This window comes from Procambarus clarkii, chromosome 72 (genome assembly GCF_040958095.1).
Source record: "Procambarus clarkii isolate CNS0578487 chromosome 72, FALCON_Pclarkii_2.0, whole genome shotgun sequence".
NCBI classification, from domain to species: domain Eukaryota; kingdom Metazoa; phylum Arthropoda; class Malacostraca; order Decapoda; family Cambaridae; genus Procambarus; species Procambarus clarkii.
In genome coordinates this window covers 4,361,392-4,380,919 of record NC_091221.1, presented here as the reverse complement: position 1 = coordinate 4,380,919, position 19,528 = coordinate 4,361,392, and the positions used below count along the sequence as shown (strand labels likewise).

The window sequence follows — 19,528 nt, the reverse complement described above, 5'->3', positions numbered from 1 at the left end:
AGATGAAGATAGAGACTACCGGACGACCTGGACAAACTGGAGGAAAGGTCTAGAAAATCGCTGCTAAAGTTCAACTCAGGAAAGTGTAAAGTAATGAAATTAGGCGAAGGGAGCACAAGGTACCATCTGGGAGGTGAAATCCTGCAAGAGTCAAATAGAGAGAAAGATCTGGGGGTCGATATCACACCGAACCTGTCCCCAGAGCCCCACATCAAAAGGATATCATCAGCGGCATATGCTAGACTGGCCAATATAAGAACTGCTTTTAGAAACTTGTGTAAGGAATCGTTAAGGACCCTATATACTACTAATCTAAGACCAATCCTGAAGTATGCAGCTCCAGCCTGGAGTCCATACCTAGTTAAACACAAGACGAAGTTAGAGAAGATTCAGAGGTATGCCACCAGACTGGTCCCGGAACGGAAAGGAATGAGCTACGAGGAAAGGCTAAGGGAGCTGAACCTTACAACCCTGGAAAACAGAAGAGTAAGGGGAGACATGATAACCACCTACAAAATTCTCAGGGGAATTGACAGGATGGACAAAGACAAACTCTTTAGCACGGGTGGAACACGAACAAGAGGGCACAGGTGGAAATTTAGTACCCAGATGAGCCACAGAGACGTTAGAAAGAATTTTTTTCAGTGTCAGGGTAGTTTAACAAATGGAATGCATTAAGTAGTGTTGTGGTGGAGGCTGACTCCATACACAGTTTCAAATATAGATATGATAGAGCCCAATAGGCTCAAGAATCTGTACACCAGTTGATTGACAGTTGAGAGGCGGAACCAAAAAGCCAGAGCTCAACCCCCGCAAACACAACTAGGTGAGTACACACACACACGAGAGACGTATGCGCAAGTTGTAAAAGAGAAAGAGACGATTAAGGAAGTGTGTTTTGAAAGACAAAACCAGACATGACAAACAAAAAGCGGATCTTAGGCAAGCTATTAAGAAAAAACTGGTTACCAACAGTAAACTAGAACAAAACACTGCAAATAGAAGTCCATAATAATTTTTGGATGTTTGGAGAAGGAAATTTCATCTAGAGTGAACAGACCAGCAGATGAGATGAAAAACATAGAAAAAAAATAGTAGGATTAGGAGTAGGCCTAAATTCAAAGGAACATGTCTGTGATTTTAGGAAGATAGGAAAATATGAGAAAGACAAGAGCTGCCCCTTAAGGGTGACGTTTAATGGAGTGAAATATATGACAGAAGTGCTTAGAAAGGCCAGATAGAATTGCAATGTGACGAGGATGGCAAAGGAGGCCAGAGGTAAAGCTGAAAATGAACCTCATTGAAGCGAAACATCTAAATGGGGATAGAAAGGAATTCTTTTTTCTACAAAGCTTCAGAGGCTGGAAAGCTAGTGAAATGGTACATAAAGACAAAGCAACAAAATCATTAAAGGAAGGGGGTGTAAAGAACAAAGGGAAGGGGAACATGTTCCTGAAAATAGTACATGTATATACCAACATAGATGGAGTGAGATCGAAAATATTGGCATTGAATTCAGCTCAAGGTCCCAGATGTTGTTGCATTAACAGAGACGAAACTTGAAGAAAATATATTAAATGAGGTCGTATTCCCAAAGGGGCTACTCAGTTTGGAGACTTGACAGGAAAACTAGGAAGGGGGAGGCGTAGCTGTGCTGGTGAAAGAACACCTAAAGGTAAGAGAGTTAATAATTGAAAACCATCGAGATATTCACGTAATGGCATTGCAGGTCTGGAATCAGGATAATAAGCTGATACTGTAATTGTAAATGCCTACAGCCCACCAGCAAGCAACACATGGGCAAAGGAAGAACTGGATGACAAACGAGAGGGCCTCATAATGGTCATGAGAGAGATTATGGTAAGAGCAGACAAAGATAAATCCCAATTGTTGGTACTGGGGGACTTCAACTTTAAGCCAATAGACTGAGAGGCCTACGAGGCAAGAACGGAGGACATTTGGACAGGCAGATTTGTAAACCTCATTTTGGAGTCATTCGTGTATCAACACATTTTCTGACTGATAGAAAAATGAGGGCAGTAATCAGAGGCAATGTATCGGACTGGAGAAACGTCACAAGTAGAGTACCAAGGGGTTCAGTTCTTGCACCGGTGATGTTCATTGTCTACATAAATGATCTACCAGATGGAATACAGAATTATATGAACATGTTTGCTGATGATGCTAAGATAATAGGAAGGATAAGAAACGTAGATGATTGTCATGCCTTTCAAGAAGACCTGGACAAAATAAGTATATGGAGCACCACTTGGCAAATGGAATTAAACGTGAATAAAAGCCATGTTATGGAATGTGGAATAGGAGAACATAGACCCCACATAACCTATGAATTATGTGAGAAATCTTTAAAGAATTCGGATAAAGAGATCTATGGGGGGTTCTAGATAGAAAACTATCACCTGAGGATCACATAAAGAACGTTGTGGGAGGAGCCTATGCTACGCTTTCTAACTTCAGAAATGCTTTTAAATACATGGATGGGGAAATACTAAAGAAATTGTTCACGACTTTTGTTAGGCCAAAGCTAGAATATGCAGTGATTGTGTGGTGACCATATCTTAAGAATTTACCACATACACAAACTGGGAAAGGTGCAAAGACATGCTACTAAGTGGCTCCCAGAACTGAAGGGCAAGGAGAGGTTAGAGGCATTAAATATGCCAAAACTAGAAGACAGAAAAAAAAGAGGTGATATGTTCACTACTTACAAAATAGTAACAGGAATTGATAAAATTGATAGGAAAGATATCCTGAGACCTGGAACTTCAAGAACAAGAGGTCATAGATTTAAACTAACTAAAGCAGTTGAAGAAATATAAGAAAATTCACTTTCGTAAACAGAGTGGTAGATAGTTGGAACAAGTTAGGTGAGCAGATGGTAGAGGCCAAAACCACCAGTGCTTTCAAAGCGTTATATGACAAAGAGTGCTGGGAAGACGGGACACCATGAGCGTAGCTCTCATCCTGTAACTACACTTAGGTAATACAGTAATTGCAAAACTGATGTTTTTTACAGTTTCAAGTGTAGATATGATAGAGCCCAATAGTCTCAGGAACCTGTACATCAGTTGATTGACAGTTGCGAGGCAGGTTCAATAGAAATTGAAAGAGCTCAAAGAGCCAGAGCTCAATCCCCGTAAGTTCAACTAGGTGAGTACATATATGGGGCCTAACCCACGTCCAACAGCCTGGTTGATCAGTCCAGCAACGAGGAGACCTGGTCGACAACTGGGCCGCGGGGTTGCTGAGCCCCAAAATCACCTCAAGGTAACGGCTGAGTGGACAGAGCCAGAGATTCGTAGTCCTAGGTTCCGGGGATCGATCCCCGGCGGAGGTGGAAACAAATGGGCAGAGGTTCTTTCAACTTGATTCACCTATACACCTAGCAGTAAATAGGTACCTGGGAGTTGAACAACTGCTATGGGCTGGTTCTTGGGGGAGGAGGTATGAAAAAACAATCAGTTGATTGACAGTTGAGAGGCGGGTCCTAAGAGCCAGAGCTCAACCCCCGAAAGCACAACTACGTGAGTACCCACACACACACACACACACACACACACACACACACACTTTTTGTCTTTCATTTTACACTTTTCTACCACAGTTACTAAATTTTGCTGGTTTAGTTTATACTGTATATAGTAGTATATATACTGCATATTAATTACTGTATTATTATTTATTTACTATGTGATGGGGTTATCTTCAGGAGGTTATCTTGAGGGAGGGAGATTATCATGAGATAATTTCGGGGCTTAGTGTCCCCGCGGCCCGGTCCTCGACCAGGCCTCCTTTTTGTTACACACCCCGCGAGAAGCAGCCCGTAGCAGCTGTCCAACTTCCAGGTACCTGGTTACTGCTAGGTAATAGGGGGCATCAGGGTGAAAGAAACATTTTGCCCATTTGTCTCCGCCTCCACCAGGGATCGAACTCAGAACCTCAGGACTACGAATCCGAAGCGCTGTCCACCCAGCTGTCAGGCGCTGGCAGGGTTGGTGAAGGCTTGTTGGATATGTGAGAGGGTCTCTCTAGTTAAACTAATGAGAGCTGCCAAAGAAATCATTAGTGGAGTACAGTACTTCTACACCTTATCTTGAGGTGCTTCCGGGGCTTAGCGTCCCCGCGGCCCGGTCGTCGCCCAGGTCTCCTGGTCGATGACACATATACAGTATTTTCTATTTCCTCCCCGATTGTCCTAATGAAGGTAGTAGACTACTTGACCTCGGCTCCAATTCCAGTTGGAAAGTTGGGAAAATGATTAGTTTGGTACCTAGTCAGAGACCGGGTTGCAGGGATTGTTGATCCTTGGGACCAACACACGGTAAACACAAGGCACAAGCTTGGATGAGAAAAGGAGGAGTCCTAGTAGTTGTAGTGGTGTAGTTCTAGTGTTGTAAAATGCACTTTTTGTACCCTTAACTTTAGTTTGTTGGTTTCTGAACATCATAATTTGTAGCAAAAAATACGTGGTCATGGTTGTTGACCAATTTATACGAGGATTGGTATATTCTTAACATTTAACATAAGTTTAGTCATTACCATTAACTATACTGTATTCTGTAGTACTGTATTAAATTACTTTATACATATTAGCCAAAAGTAATTCCTAACTCCAGATAAAAACATTCAAATAATTAGTGTCAATAAAAATTCATAGCTGTCAACTGAATTGCAAACAATTTGCAATATCGGCTGTTTTTGGTTATATTTTATTCTTTATAATATTTGTTAAACTATTTCAAATTGTGTTTATGTATGCATTACTGTATACAAATTTTGCACACACAGTATAATGTGTAATTACTTAGTAGTTTGTAATAAATATTGGTCTTCAGTCTTGTTAATCTTATTCCATATACAATCTGCAGAGTGTTTATCGCATTTGAGTAAGCATTTAAGTACAGTATATTATGGATGCTTTGTTGCCTTTGCATTTATCATTACTAAAGAGCAATGAATATAAATTTAGTAAGAGTATTTTTAACTAAGAGAGGTATTAATGATGCATATATAGTAACTACTACTGGTTAGGAATTATTAATGCATATAACTTCTAATTAAGGATTAATAATTCATATAACTTCTGGTTAAGGATTAATAATGCATATATCTTCTGGTTAGGGATTAATAATACATACAGTATAACTTCTGATTAGGAATTAATAATACATATATCTTCTAGTTAGGAATTAATAATTCATATAACTTCTGGTTAGGGATTAATAATGCATATACTGTAACTACTAATTAGTGATTTAGAATGCATATAACTACTGGTTAGGGATTAATAATGCATATCATTTTTGGTTTGGGATTAATAATACATATAACTACTGGTTAGTGATTAATAATGCATATAACTTCTACTGGTTAGAGATTAGTAATGCATATTGCTACTACTGGTTAGGGGTTAATGTTTACTAACCTGCTTCCTGCAGCACACGGCCCACTGCCTCTGCTCAGCGGCCTCATACGCTTAACTTGCCCAACCGCGGCCACTGCAGAGCGGGGTGGACGGCAGCCACTGGGCCGCCACCCCACCCTCCACTACTACCATCTCTTCCACAACAAATGTCTCAGCTCCTTCACACACAAACTACCTCTGTCGACAGCATAGGCACATGCTCACTTGACGTCAATGCTACAGGCACAACTTCACCTGCTACTATGGGTGAGTACAGTATGGATACAGTATTTGCATGTGGTAACTTGACAAATAAATTACTTAAACCCTAAATGTATGCACCAAGGGTTGTATGTATTTTGTTTACAGTAAATGCATAGTAGATACATTACTGTATTACTAAATGAAGATTTAGTTAATGTTTGCTTACTGTAGATCATGCCTAAAAAGTTTGTAGTTATTAAAATAGTTTCATAAAGATTGTAGTAATGCAATGTATATTAACTTAACCCAGACATCAATCCCTGTTTTGCATGTATATCCTGTGAATATATGTCGAGCTGGGAAATAATTACAAGAACATATAAAAAATGTGATTTAGCTAAAATTAATAATGAAAATAAAATATTAAAATACCCAGTACTGTACTAATTGTTGTACGGTGTACTGTATTTACACAATTCCGAATGTTTTCGTGTTTCGACCCATTATTAAAGAATACAGAGAAGACATGGGTTTCAGATTATATATCCCACTACACCTGAGTAGTTAAAGATCAGTAAGCAAAATATCGAATAATGGAAGTGTCATGATTGAATGGGGGATAGGCTATTCCCTAATTCTTCGAATGTACTTCACATACAATTATTCTTTACATAATTTTATACTTATCACAAATCTTACCAATTATGAAGTTATCTGATATATCAGCCTATCTTTCTGTTTTGGTAGTACTAATAGGAAGGATGGGGACCATAGTACAGGTACATATACCGACGTACAACACAATTAGAAAGTGGAAATCGGTACTATTGAATTTGAACAAACCGGAATTTTTTTTTCTACTTATTTTGCAAAGACAAACTAACCTTACCTAACCTTCCTAGGCCTAATACATGCTATCTGAGGCCTAATATAGTACACATGTGTGCTATACTAGCTAGGCCTAGGTTAGTTTTTAGCTTCATTTTTTAGACTCATAAAGTTAATAGTACTAAATTCTACAATCTAATTGCTTCTATTATCTAAACAGGAGGATGGGTTGAATATATATAATCCAGGACATTCAATAATATTGTATATTAATAATACAGTATACAAATAATAATTTGTATATTATCAATTTGTTAATTAATATTAATTATTAATTTGTTAATAATATACAAATAATAATTTGTATACCACAAGCCAAATTGCTCGTACTTCAAAAGCAATTTGGCGTGGGTTCGTATCCTAGCTGGGGAGGATTGACTAGGTGCAATCCTTAACTATGCGCCTCTGTTCACCCAGCAGTAAATGGGTACCTGGTTGTTAAACAATTTAGCATGTTGTATTCCATGCCAGGGAAAAATTAGGATTAAGGACCTGCCCGAAATGCTGTGGGTGCTAGTGGCTTCACAAGAATGTAAGAACTCCTTTACAGTATATATATATAAAAAAATTATCTACTTCACTACTTTTTATAAATGAAGATTCAATATTCCTTTCACTGATTTATACTCAAAAGTTTTGCATGAATAAGTTCAGGCAATTGAATTATTACAATATCAAAATTTAAGTGAGCAAACAATGCACTGGACTCTTGGCCTGTTCTTATACTATATTTGTGTCCTTTTATGCTCTGGTCAAGATGTTTACCTGTTTGTCCAACATAGATCTTATTCTAATTCTAGCATAGCATAGAATTCTAACCTTCCCTTTATTTTCTCTTAATGTTCACTTTTTATAACCAATCAGATATGTAAATGTGTTACCTTGTATAATACAGTGTATAACATAAAGAAAGGGGTGGTAGAAGTGAACACTCGTATGTATTCGGAGTTGAACGGCATGTTTTTCTCTGAATGCTCTGTATTTCCTTCTCCAAGGATATGGATCCATACAATTGCATCATAGGTGGTACCCCTATATATAATATATATATATATATATATATATATATATATATATATATATATATATATATATATATATATATATATATATATATATATATATATATATAAACATACACACACATATACGACTTTCTGAGATGTTCTCCATCCTACAGCAGCCCTAAATTAAATGTGTATGACACCCTTCTGAGGTCCATGCTGGTGAAAATCCTGAACCTGCCATTGGACGACTCGGTGGGAGCAAGCAACCCTCCCTGTAAGACTCGGTGGCCTTGGTATCTGCACAGCCTCCCAGATTGCTCTACCAGCCTTCCTTTCCTCCCATGCATCGCACAACATCGTCAGAGATATCCTACCTGAAACCCTGAGGGATTCAGCAGGAGTACAAGATCCTGCTTTCACTGAATGTTCAAATCAGTGGGATGCTCTTGCAGCCCCAGCACCCATTATAGAGCCAACAAAAAAACAAACAGTCCAGCAGGGACCACCCACTAGTGAAAAATGTAGCTGATGCCATGCTCAGTGCCGCAACATCGGACAAGGAGAAAGCCCGCCTCAGAGCAGTGCATGCCCCCCCTGCAGGAGACTTCCTCCTGGCAGTACCCATATCGGCAATGGGCATGCATCTAGATCCAGAATCCCTACGTATAGCAGTTGCACTCCGCCTTGGTGCCCCAATTCACACTGAATACAAGTGTATTTGCAACAGGATGGAAGTAGACCAATATGGACTGCATGGGTTGCATTGTGGAAGCACAAACGACTGGCATGCAAGACACAACGAGGTCAATGACATCAAGAGAAGCCTCGTCTCAGCTCAGTGCCCAGCGGAGAGAGAACCTCGCATCCTAGGAGACCAACACCCGAATGACCCCGCACTTCGCCCTGATGGTATCACTATATACCCTTGGAAAATGGGTAAACTGTTGGTGTGGGACTACACATGTGTATCCACCCTGGCTGACATCTATGTACACTTCGGTGCTGATCAAGCAGGTGGGGCGGCCAACCACAGGGAAACAGCAAAATCACTCAAGTATAGGCGACTGGAAGGTCAATACACCTTTGTTTCCATAGCGTCTGAGACGCATGGACCCTGGGGTAAGAGTGCCTTGGGATTTCTCAAGGAATTGGGCTCCAAGCTCATTGACGTCACCAGAGACCCAAGGGCTTCTAGTTTTTTGTTTCAGCGCCTCAGTGTGGCGATCCAGAGGGGAAATGCCTGCTGCATCCTCGGTTCCTGTCCGGAAGTGATGGAGCTTCAAGAGATTCATAACCTTTAGGCACTTTTTGCATTAACCAATGTACATCTTGTAACCTTTAAACACATAATAAAGCACAAAAAAACACACAAAAGGAAGGGGGTGGTAGGAGAAAAGCACACAGAAACTGTGTTGGAGGGGACCTAAACATTCCCTCCAATGCGTTATGTGTAGTTTCCTCCGAGGCTAAGGGTCCCATTCTTCCAGCCAGAGGTATACAGTATATATAATATATTTTTTTTTATTACACACATACACCCCGAATTAAACGGTGGCTGCAGGTGTGCAGCCTAAAGTTATTAGTAGGTGAAAGCAAGGGAAGAAGACAAGAATCTGACCAAATAGAAGCCAAACTGACTGATAAGCTGCCAAGGCAGAAGTGGCAGAAGAAGCAAACAAACTTGCCTCATGTCAAAGATTCTTGAAATCCATGTCGTAGAACAGCAGGGAATTGGCAGTAGTGTCACCCACTCTTAGATAAGTGCCACAACAGTTGGTACCACAAAGCATGACTACACAATATGGCAGCAGTTTGATAGGTCACTGACTGAGAAGGTGGCTAAAGAAAAATAGATATTTAGCACTGACAAATGGTATATAAGTGAGGGGTGGAATGATCTTGTACGCAACAGGCTAATTGATGGAGGTAATATGATCATTGATATTCAGAAACACCAAATCGCATCTAGAAAAACTTCCCTGTCCTTCAGTGCTGTTTGAAGTCATAACCCAACTGAGAACATAAACCTGATAAAAAAAAAAATACTCAACATGACAAGGGAAACCAGCTACCCGACATGCCAAGCAGACATGCATACATGCTTGGTGTGAGGGCGGTATCTCAACTGAACAAACCTGACTTGACTGTAAACACCTGGTGGGGAAAAGGCATATGCAGCTCTGGGCAAGAGCAGTCACTTAAGTAATCCAAGAACACCCACAGTGAAAGACCAGAGTCTTATCAACAGGCCTTGCAGTGGAGGACAAGTTTTGTGTCACAAAGGTGATCCAAGGGCAGTTGGCCCATTAAGGAGGAACTCAGATGGTCAAACCCTACAGAGCAGGAATTCCTGGTGAGGCAGAGAAAATGTAAGTCGACTACCAGGGAAAGGAACTCAGGCCAAGTCAGAGTGAAATACAAAGCTAGGGTACATATTATGTGAGCGACATAAATTGTAATTAAAAAGAAGAAAGAAAATTATAACATAACATTGCAGGTATATGCAAAACATTGTTGCAGGTATAGCCAACACCACTAACCTTATACATGAAGTAGAGGATGCATCTTATCAAACATCCCAAACCCCCTGAATGTTGCAGGTATAGCCAGCACCACTAACCTTATACGTGAAGTAGAGGATGCATCTTATCAAACATCCCAAACCCCCTGAATGTTGCAGGTATAGCCAGCACCACTTACCTTATACGTGAAGTAGAGGATGCATCTTATCAAACATCCCAAACCCCCTGAATGTTGCAGGTATAGCCAGCACCACTAACCTTATACGTGAAGTAGAGGATGCATCTTATCAAACATCCCAAACCCCCTGAATGCTTTGACCAAGTGAGTGATTGAGTGAGGGTATGGGCTTTGATTCTGGATGATTATGGATGACTATGGATGACTATAGTTAATGTGTTTACATTGTACCAATGATCATTTTCCTTGCTACCTTCAAGAACAACATTTTTGTTCATGAAGTTGCTTGTCTTGTTGTACTGTATTTATGTTTTCTGGCATATTTTTATTAGTATTGTATTTATCTCTGATCCATAAGCTCTCCTCACTTCAGAGAGAACTAGATTCTGGTTCTGACTCCAGGTAGGCCAGGGTGGGTCTCAGTGGCATAGTCCATTTCACTAAAACTTGACTAGAACAGTGCATAGCACAGGAAGGTACAGAGCACCCCGCGAGAAAGGGGTATTTCATTATATTCAACAATTATTTTCTACAAATAACATTGTAAGCATAACTTGAACACAGGTGATTCCTACAAGTGATTGTATGACATCACATGTAAGGACTCAATACTGTGTGTGTGTGTATATAGATACAGTACTGTACCTAAGTTTAATTACAGTACCAAACTGTGGTTCCAGGAAGTGTCCTGGGGTATCCCATCTTTGTTATATTTATTTTATTATATAGAAGTGTGAAACTTCCAATGGTATTTATTTACCATTGTAGGAAAAGTGTGCAAATTGAGAGACTAAGGGAGAGAACAGAAAGTAGATAGGTGAGGAAAAAAGGCAGTTTCAGGAAGGGGAGGGGCTGTAGAGATAACATTTTTCCATGAAAATGGTTGATTAATCGTTTCTAGCAAATAGGAGAAAGTTGTATACTGCATTTATGTTTTTAGAAAGTCAGACTGAATTGAATGTGATGCATTGTGGGAGATTTTAAAGATCACTGGAATGGAATGGAACTTACTAACAGTAGTAAAATTCTTTCAAGTGAATAGCAGAGCATGTGTGCGAGTAGAGGTAAAAATAGGAGAGGCTTTTAATGATGGCGTTGTGTGATGTCTCAGCGTCTTCTCAGTACTGTATGTATAGATAAGACAGTAACAGTGGTGAAGACAATTGCACATTGAGCAAGAGTGAAAGTGCAGTGTGATGGGGAAAAATTATTCAAATTCAAATTCAAAATTCAAATGTTTATTTAGGTAAAGTACATACATACAAGAGGTGATACAAATATTGATGAATTTATAGATAGAGCTTGTACATACAATGCCTAAAGCCACTGTTACGCAAAGCGTTTCGGGCAGATATGTTATTGATATGTTTGTGATATGGATTGGATTGATATGTTTGTATACAGTTGAAATGATGCTCTTTACTGAGGGTGAGGAGGAATTACAAATAATTGTGAGAGAGACTTTGATAGCATGTGCATGACTGTAAGATAAGAAAATTGTAGGTCAGTGTATGAAAAAGTACGGTAGTGGTGAGAAGAGAATGGGATGCTTTGGCTTTTGTAGATCCCTTTAGTAGTAAGACTGTGACTTGAAGTGCAGGATAAAAATAGGGAGTTACTGGAAGAGGTAGGAAGCTAAAAGCAGTGTTAGATAAAAATAGGAATTTGGAATGCAAAATAGAGAGAGAGAGAATAATTAGTAAGAGAGGTGAATACTATAGCCTTTACATAAGGGAGAGAAATCTTGGTGTGGAAAGGGGCAGTGCTCAATTGTAGTACAGTACCTGGATTGTACCTAGAGGGGGTTCTGGGGGTTCTTTTACTCCCCAAGCCCAGCCTGGGGCTAGGCTTAACTTGTGAGAGCTTGGTCCAACAGGCTGTTGCTTGAAGCAGCCCACAGACCCACATATTCACTACAACCTGGTTGGTTTGGCACTTCCTTCAGAAAACTAATTTTTTCTTGAAAAGTCCACTTTTGTTCTGGCAACATTTTTTATACTTGCTGGAAGTATATTGAACAGCTGTGGAGCTCTGATGTTCATACAGTGTTCTCTGAATATGTGAATGGCACATGTACTCTTCACTGGCTCTATTTTGCATTTCTGGCCATATTGTTCACTCCAGTATGTTATTTTACTGTGCAAATTTAGCACTTGGCTTTCCAGTATTTTCTATGTACAGTATATGTTATGTGATACCTCTTTCATCTCCTTTCCAGAGATGAAAGCTTTGAGATGGTCCCAATAATATAACTGCTTTGTTGTGTCTGTGTGTGTGCAGTATATGTTCTCTGTAGTGCCAGCCAGAAGTGTATTAATTTAACAGACATGGATGTTCACTACTATAACACAACTACAATCTAAAAATAATAATAATCGCATAATGTGCTTTTTACAGTTTTAGAGATTTGTTACCACTTCGTGATAGCTTAATGGCTAGTTATATCATACCCCATGGTGTAGTTGGTAAGACACTCGCCTGGTGTTTCCCAAGTGCTTTGTCCTGGGTTCGTATCCTGGCCGGGAAAGATTTACTGGGTGTCAATCCTTAACTATAGCCTTTGTTCACCCAACAGTAAAATGGGTACCTGGTTGTTAAATGATTTGGCTGGTCGTATTCCGGGGAACATAGGATTAAGGACTTGCATGAAACGCTGTGTGTGCTAGTGGCTGTACAAAAATGTAACAACTATACTGTATGTGTGTGTGTGTGTGTGTGTGTGTGTATATATATATATATATATATATATATATATATATATATATATATATATATATATATATATATATATATATATATATATATATATATATATATATAAACTTTGAATATGAATTGGTGTTGTTAGTATGCATCTTGCCATATCACAACTAAACTCGCCTAAATGTGTTGCTTTGTCCAGCGTTCATCATATTACCTAATGTTCTCTTATTGATTTACTATGTGGTTCTCACACAGTGAGGTTTGGGACTTATTAAAGTTATTATAGAGGATTAATATTTTGGCCGATATACTAGTGATGAGAAAATGAGAAAATTCCCTAGGGCTGTGAGGTGGGCGCAAACCTATGACCAAGGTATGGCCAAGACGTGATCTCTGGTGATCCTATCCTAGTGATCTCTGCTTTAATTAAATCACTCACTTTTTATAAACACAATTTGGAAACATGCATTGTACCCACTACGCACAGAAATCACAAATTTGTGATTACTGTGTGTAATGAAGTAAGGGCGAAGAGATAGAACGGCCTATTGACATAGCTCGAGTGCATGGGGGGGAATTGTGTAAAAATCCTGGTTTGTGTCTCGGAGAGGCTGCAGGATCCAAGTAAATTCAGTAGAATTTCTGGTTGCAATTCTTATACCATGTCGTAGCTCAGTCGATTAAGGCAGCGTCTGGGATGCTCTCAGATGTAGGTTCGAATCCTCGTCACGGCTCTTGTGGATTTGTTCATGCATTGTACCCATTTTGTTAAATTTATACAGCGATTATATGGTAACAGTTTAGGAATTTTTTTGTTATAATATTTATAAATTGCTGGTTTTGGTTAATGTATCGACCAAATTGCTTTTGATTTTATTCCGATAATTTACGGGCAGCGTTGATAACTTAATAATTTATAATTTACTATAAGTCTTTGTTTAAACGTTTTAATGATTTTCTTTTAATGTTTTAAATATAATATGTAAGTGAAGTATAGCAAGGACTTTATGGTTTGTGTGTAAACAATGATTTTGTTTACAGTGTAGGGCATAGTATCCCCTGTGGTGTGTTGACTGTTTACAGTGTAGGGCATAGTATCACCAGTGGTGTGTTGACTGTTTACAGTGTAGGGCATAGTATCCCCTGTGGTGTGTTGACTGTTTACAGTGTAGGGCATAGTATCAGCTGTGGTGTGTTGACTGTTTACAGTGTAGGGCATAGTATCCCCTGTGGTGTGTTGACTGTTTACAGTGTAGGGCATAGTATCCCCTGTGGTGTGTTGACTGTTTACAGTGTAGGGCATAGTATCCCCTGTGGTGTGTTGACTGTTTACAGTGTAGGGCATAGTATCCCCTGTGGTGTGTTGACTGTTTACAGTGTAGGGCATAGTATCCCCTGTGGTGTGTTGACTGTTTACAGTGTAGGGCATAGTATCCCCTGTGGTGTGTTGACTGTTTACAGTGTAGGGCATAGTATCCCCTGTGGTGTGTTGACTGTTTACAGTGTAGGGCATAGTATCAGCTGTGGTGTGTTGACTGTTTACAGTGTAGGGCATAGTATCCCCTGTGGTGTGTTGACTGTTTACAGTGTAGGGCATAGTATCCCCTGTGGTGTGTTGACTGTTTACAGTGTAGGGCATAGTATCAGCTGTGGTGTGTTGACTGTTTACAGTGTAGGGCGTAGTATCCCCTGTGGTGTGTTGACTGTTTACAGTGTGGGGCGTAGTATCCCCTGTGGTGTGTTGACTGTTTACAGTGTAGGGCATAGTATCACCAGTGGTATGTTGACTGTTTACAGTGTAGGGCATAGTATCCCCTGTGGTGTGTTGACTGTTTACAGTGTAGGGCATAGTATCAGCTGTGGTGTGTTGACTGTTTACAGTGTAGGGCATAGTATCCCCTGTGGTGTGTTGAATGTTTACAGTGTAGGGCATAGTATCCCCTGTGGTGTGTTGACTGTTTACAGTGTAGGGCATAGTATCAGCTGTGGTGTGTTGACTGTTTACAGTGTAGGGCATAGTATCCCCTGTGGTGTGTTGACTGTTTACAGTGTAGGGCATAGTATCCCCTGTGGTGTGTTGACTGTTTACAGTGTAGGGCATAGTATCACCAGTGGTGTGTTGACTGTTTACAGTGTAGGGCATAGTATCCCCTGTGGTGTGTTGACTGTTTACAGTGTAGGGCATAGTATCAGCTGTGGTGTGTTGACTGTTTACAGTGTAGGGCATAGTATCCCCTGTGGTGTGTTGACTGTTTACAGTGTAGGGCATAGTATCCCCTGTGGTGTGTTGACTGTTTACAGTGTAGGGCATAGTATCCCCTGTGGTGTGTTGACTGTTTACAGTGTAGGGCATAGTATCCCCTGTGGTGTGTTGACTGTTTACAGTGTAGGGCATAGTATCCCCTGTGGTGTGTTGACTGTTTACAGTGTAGGGCATAGTATCCCCTGTGGTGTGTTGACTGTTTACAGTGTAGGGCATAGTATCCCCTGTGGTGTGTTGACTGTTTACAGTGTAGGGCATAGTATCCCCTGTGGTGTGTTGACTGTTTACAGTGTAGGGCATAGTATCAGCTGTGGTGTGTTGACTGTTTACAGTGTAGGGCATAGTATCCCCTGTGGTGTGTTGACTGTTTACAGTGTAGGGCATAGTATCCCCTGTGGTGTGTTGACTGTTTACAGTGTAGGGCATAGTATCAGCTGTGGTGTGTTGACTGTTTACAGTGTAGGGCGTAGTATCCCCTGTGGTGTGTTGACTGTTTACAGTGTGGGGCGTAGTATCCCCTGTGGTGTGTTGACTGTTTACAGTGTAGGGCATAGTATCACCAGTGGTGTGTTGACTGTTTACAGTGTAGGGCATAGTATCCCCTGTGGTGTGTTGACTGTTTACAGTGTAGGACATAGTATCCCCTGTGGTGTGTTGACTGTTTACAGTGTAGGGCATAGTATCCCCTGTGGTGTGTTGACTGTTTACAGTGTAGGGCATAGTATCACCAGTGGTGTGTTGACTGTTTACAGTGTAGGACATAGTATCCTCTGTGGTGTGTTGACTGTTTACAGTGTAGGGCATAGTATCCCCTGTGGTGTGTTGACTGTTTACAGTGTAGGACATAGTATCCCCTGTGGTGTGTTGACTGTTTACAGTGTAGGACATAGTATCCCCTGTGGTGTGTTGACTGTTTACAGTGTAGGGCATAGTATCCCCTGTGGTGTGTTGACAGTTTACAGTGTAGGGCATAGTATCACCAGTGGTGTGTTGACTGTTTACAGTGTAGGGCATAGTATCACCAGTGGTGTGTTGACTGTTTACAGTGTAGGGCGTAGTATCAGCTGTGGTGTGTTGACTGTTTACAGTGTAGGGCATAGTATCCCCTGTGGTGTGTTGACTGTTTACAGTGTAGGGCATAGTATCACCAGTGGTGTGTTGACTGTTTACAGTGTAGGACATAGTATCCCCTGTGGTGTGTTGACTGTTTACAGTGTAGGGCATAGTATCCCCTGTGGTGTGTTGACTGTTTACAGTGTAGGACATAGTATCCCCTGTGGTGTGTTGACTGTTTACAGTGTAGGACATAGTATCCCCTGTGGTGTGTTGACTGTTTACAGTGTAGGGCGTAGTATCCCCTGTGGTGTGTTGACTGTTTACAGTGTAGGGCGTAGTATCAGCTGTGGTGTGTTGACTGTTTACAGTGTAGGGCATAGTATCCCCTGTGGTGTGTTGACTGTTTACAGTGTAGGGCGTAGTATCAACTGTGGTGTGTTGACTGTTTACAGTGTAGGGCATAGTATCACCAGTGGTGTGTTGACTGTTTACAGTGTAGGGCGTAGTATCAGCTGTGGTGTGTTGACTGTTTACAGTGTAGGGCGTAGTATCAACTGTGGTGTGTTGACTGTTTACAGTGTAGGGCGTAGTATCACCAGTGGTGTGTTGACTGTTTACAGTGTAGGGTGTAGTATCAACTGTGGTGTGTTGACTGTTTACAGTGTAGGGCATAGTATCCCCTGTGGTGTGTTGACTGTTTACAGTGTAGGGCATAGTATCCCCTGTGGTGTGTTGACTGTTTACAGTGTAGGGCATAGTATCCCCTGTGGTGTGTTGACTGTTTACAGTGTAGGGCATAGTATCCCCTGTGGTGTGTTGACTGTTTACAGTGTAGGGCATAGTATCCCCTGTGGTGTGTTGACTGTTTACAGTGTAGGGCATAGTATCCCCTGTGGTGTGTTGACTGTTTACAGTGTAGGGCATAGTATCAGCTGTGGTGTGTTGACTGTTTACAGTGTAGGGCATAGTATCCCCTGTGGTGTGTTGACTGTTTACAGTGTAGGGCATAGTATCAGCTGTGGTGTGTTGACTGTTTACAGTGTAGGGCGTAGTATCCCCTGTGGTGTGTTGACTGTTTACAGTGTGGGGCGTAGTATCCCCTGTGGTGTGTTGAATGTTTACAGTGTAGGGCATAGTATCACCAGTGGTGTGTTGACTGTTTACAGTGTAGGGCATAGTATCCCCTGTGGTGTGTTGACTGTTTACAGTGTAGGACATAGTATCCCCTGTGGTGTGTTGACTGTTTACAGTGTAGGGCATAGTATCCCCTGTGGTGTGTTGACTGTTTACAGTGTAGGGCATAGTATCACCAGTGGTGTGTTGACTTTACAGTGTAGGACATAGTATCCCCTGTGGTGTGTTGACTGTTTACAGTGTAGGGCATAGTATCCCCTGTGGTGTGTTGACTGTTTACAGTGTAGGGCATAGTATCAGCTGTGGTGTGTTGACTGTTTACAGTGTAGGGCATAGTATCCCCTGTGGTGTGTTGACTGTTTACAGTGTAGGACATAGTATCCCCTGTGGTGTGTTGACTGTTTACAGTGTAGGGCATAGTATCACCAGTGGTGTGTTGACTGTTTACAGTGTAGGGCATAGTATCCCCTGTGGTGTGTTGACTGTTTACAGTGTAGGGCATAGTATCAGCTGTGGTGTGTTGACTGTTTACAGTGTAGGGCATAGTATCCCCTGTGGTGTGTTGACTGTTTACAGTGTAGGGCATAGTATCCCCTGTGGTGTGTTGACTGTTTACAGTGTAGGGCATAGTATCCCCTGTGGTGTGTTGACTGTTTACAGTGTAGGGCATAGTATCCCCTGTGGTGTGTTGACTGTTTACAGTGTAGGGCATAGTATCCCCTGTGGTGTGTTGACTGTTTACAGTGTAGGGCATAGTATCCCCTGTGGTGTGTTGACTGTTTACAGTGTAGGGCATAGTATCCCCTGTGGTGTGTTGACTGTTTACAGTGTAGGGCATAGTATCAGCTGTGGTGTGTTGACTGTTTACAGTGTAGGGCATATTATCCCCTGTGGTGTGTTGACTGTTTACAGTGTAGGGCATAGTATCCCCTGTGGTGTGTTGACTGTTTACAGTGTAGGGCATAGTATCAGCTGTGGTGTGTTGACTGTTTACAGTGTAGGGCGTAGTATCCCCTGTGGTGTGTTGACTGTTTACAGTGTGGGGCGTAGTATCCCCTGTGGTGTGTTGACTGTTTACAGTGTAGGGCATAGTATCACCAGTGGTGTGTTGACTGTTTACAGTGTAGGGCATAGTATCCCCTGTGGTGTGTTGACTGTTTACAGTGTAGGACATAGTATCCCCTGTGGTGTGTTGACTGTTTACAGTGTAGGGCATAGTATCCCCTGTGGTGTGTTGACTGTTTACAGTGTAGGGCATAGTATCACCAGTGGTGTGTTGACTGTTTACAGTGTAGGACATAGTATCCCCTGTGGTGTGTTGACTGTTTACAGTGTAGGGCATAGTATCCCCTGTGGTGTGTTGACTGTTTACAGTGTAGGACATAGTATCCCCTGTGGTGTGTTGACTGTTTACAGTGTAGGACATAGTATCCCCTGTGGTGTGTTGACTGTTTACAGTGTAGGGCATAGTATCCCCTGTGGTGTGTTGACTGTTTACAGTGTAGGGCGTAGTATCAACTGTGGTGTGTTGACTGTTTACAGTGTAGGGCATAGTATCACCAGTGGTGTGTTGACTGTTTACAGTGTAGGGCGTAGTATCAGCTGTGGTGTGTTGACTGTTTACAGTGTAGGGCGTAGTATCAACTGTGGTGTGTTGACTGTTTACAGTGTAGGGCGTAGTATCACCAGTGGTGTGTTGACTGTTTACAGTGTAGGGCGTAGTATCAACTGTGGTGTGTTGACTGTTTACAGTGTAGGACATAGTATCCCCAGTGGTGTGTTGACTGTTTACAGTGTAGGGCATAGTATCCCCTGTGGTGTGTTGACTGTTTACAGTGTAGGACATAGTATCAACACTAGTGTGCCAGTTCTTTCCTACAAGATGGTATAGCACTTGCCCTTAACGTCTTGCGATAGGCTTCGCAAAATAGTTGAGTCAGACGGCACCTGATTCACCTCTGAGTCAGTGGGAGCTCTGCTGCTGCTGTCCCACGCCACGCCCCCACCTTCTCTCTACTGCCCCCTTGTGAAATGTATCCCCCTCTACAACCCCTCCTTGCCCCTACCACCACTACAACCTCTCCTCTCCCCACCACCACTACAACCTCTCCTCTCCCCACCACCACTACAACGCCAAACGATTGCCTC

General features: G+C 41.5%; 1 protein-coding gene across 1 annotated transcript in view; it reads left to right on the top strand.

The window, feature by feature from the left end:
• LOC123773768 (uncharacterized) overlaps window positions 1-19,528 on the top strand; it is a gene marked incomplete in the record, with an annotated part of 148,893 nt that overhangs the window by 81,290 nt on the left and 48,075 nt on the right. Inside the window, 1 exon segment of the mRNA XM_069312348.1 lies at window positions 5,460-5,692. Within this exon segment, the coding sequence (XP_069168449.1) occupies window positions 5,460-5,692 (233 nt within the window).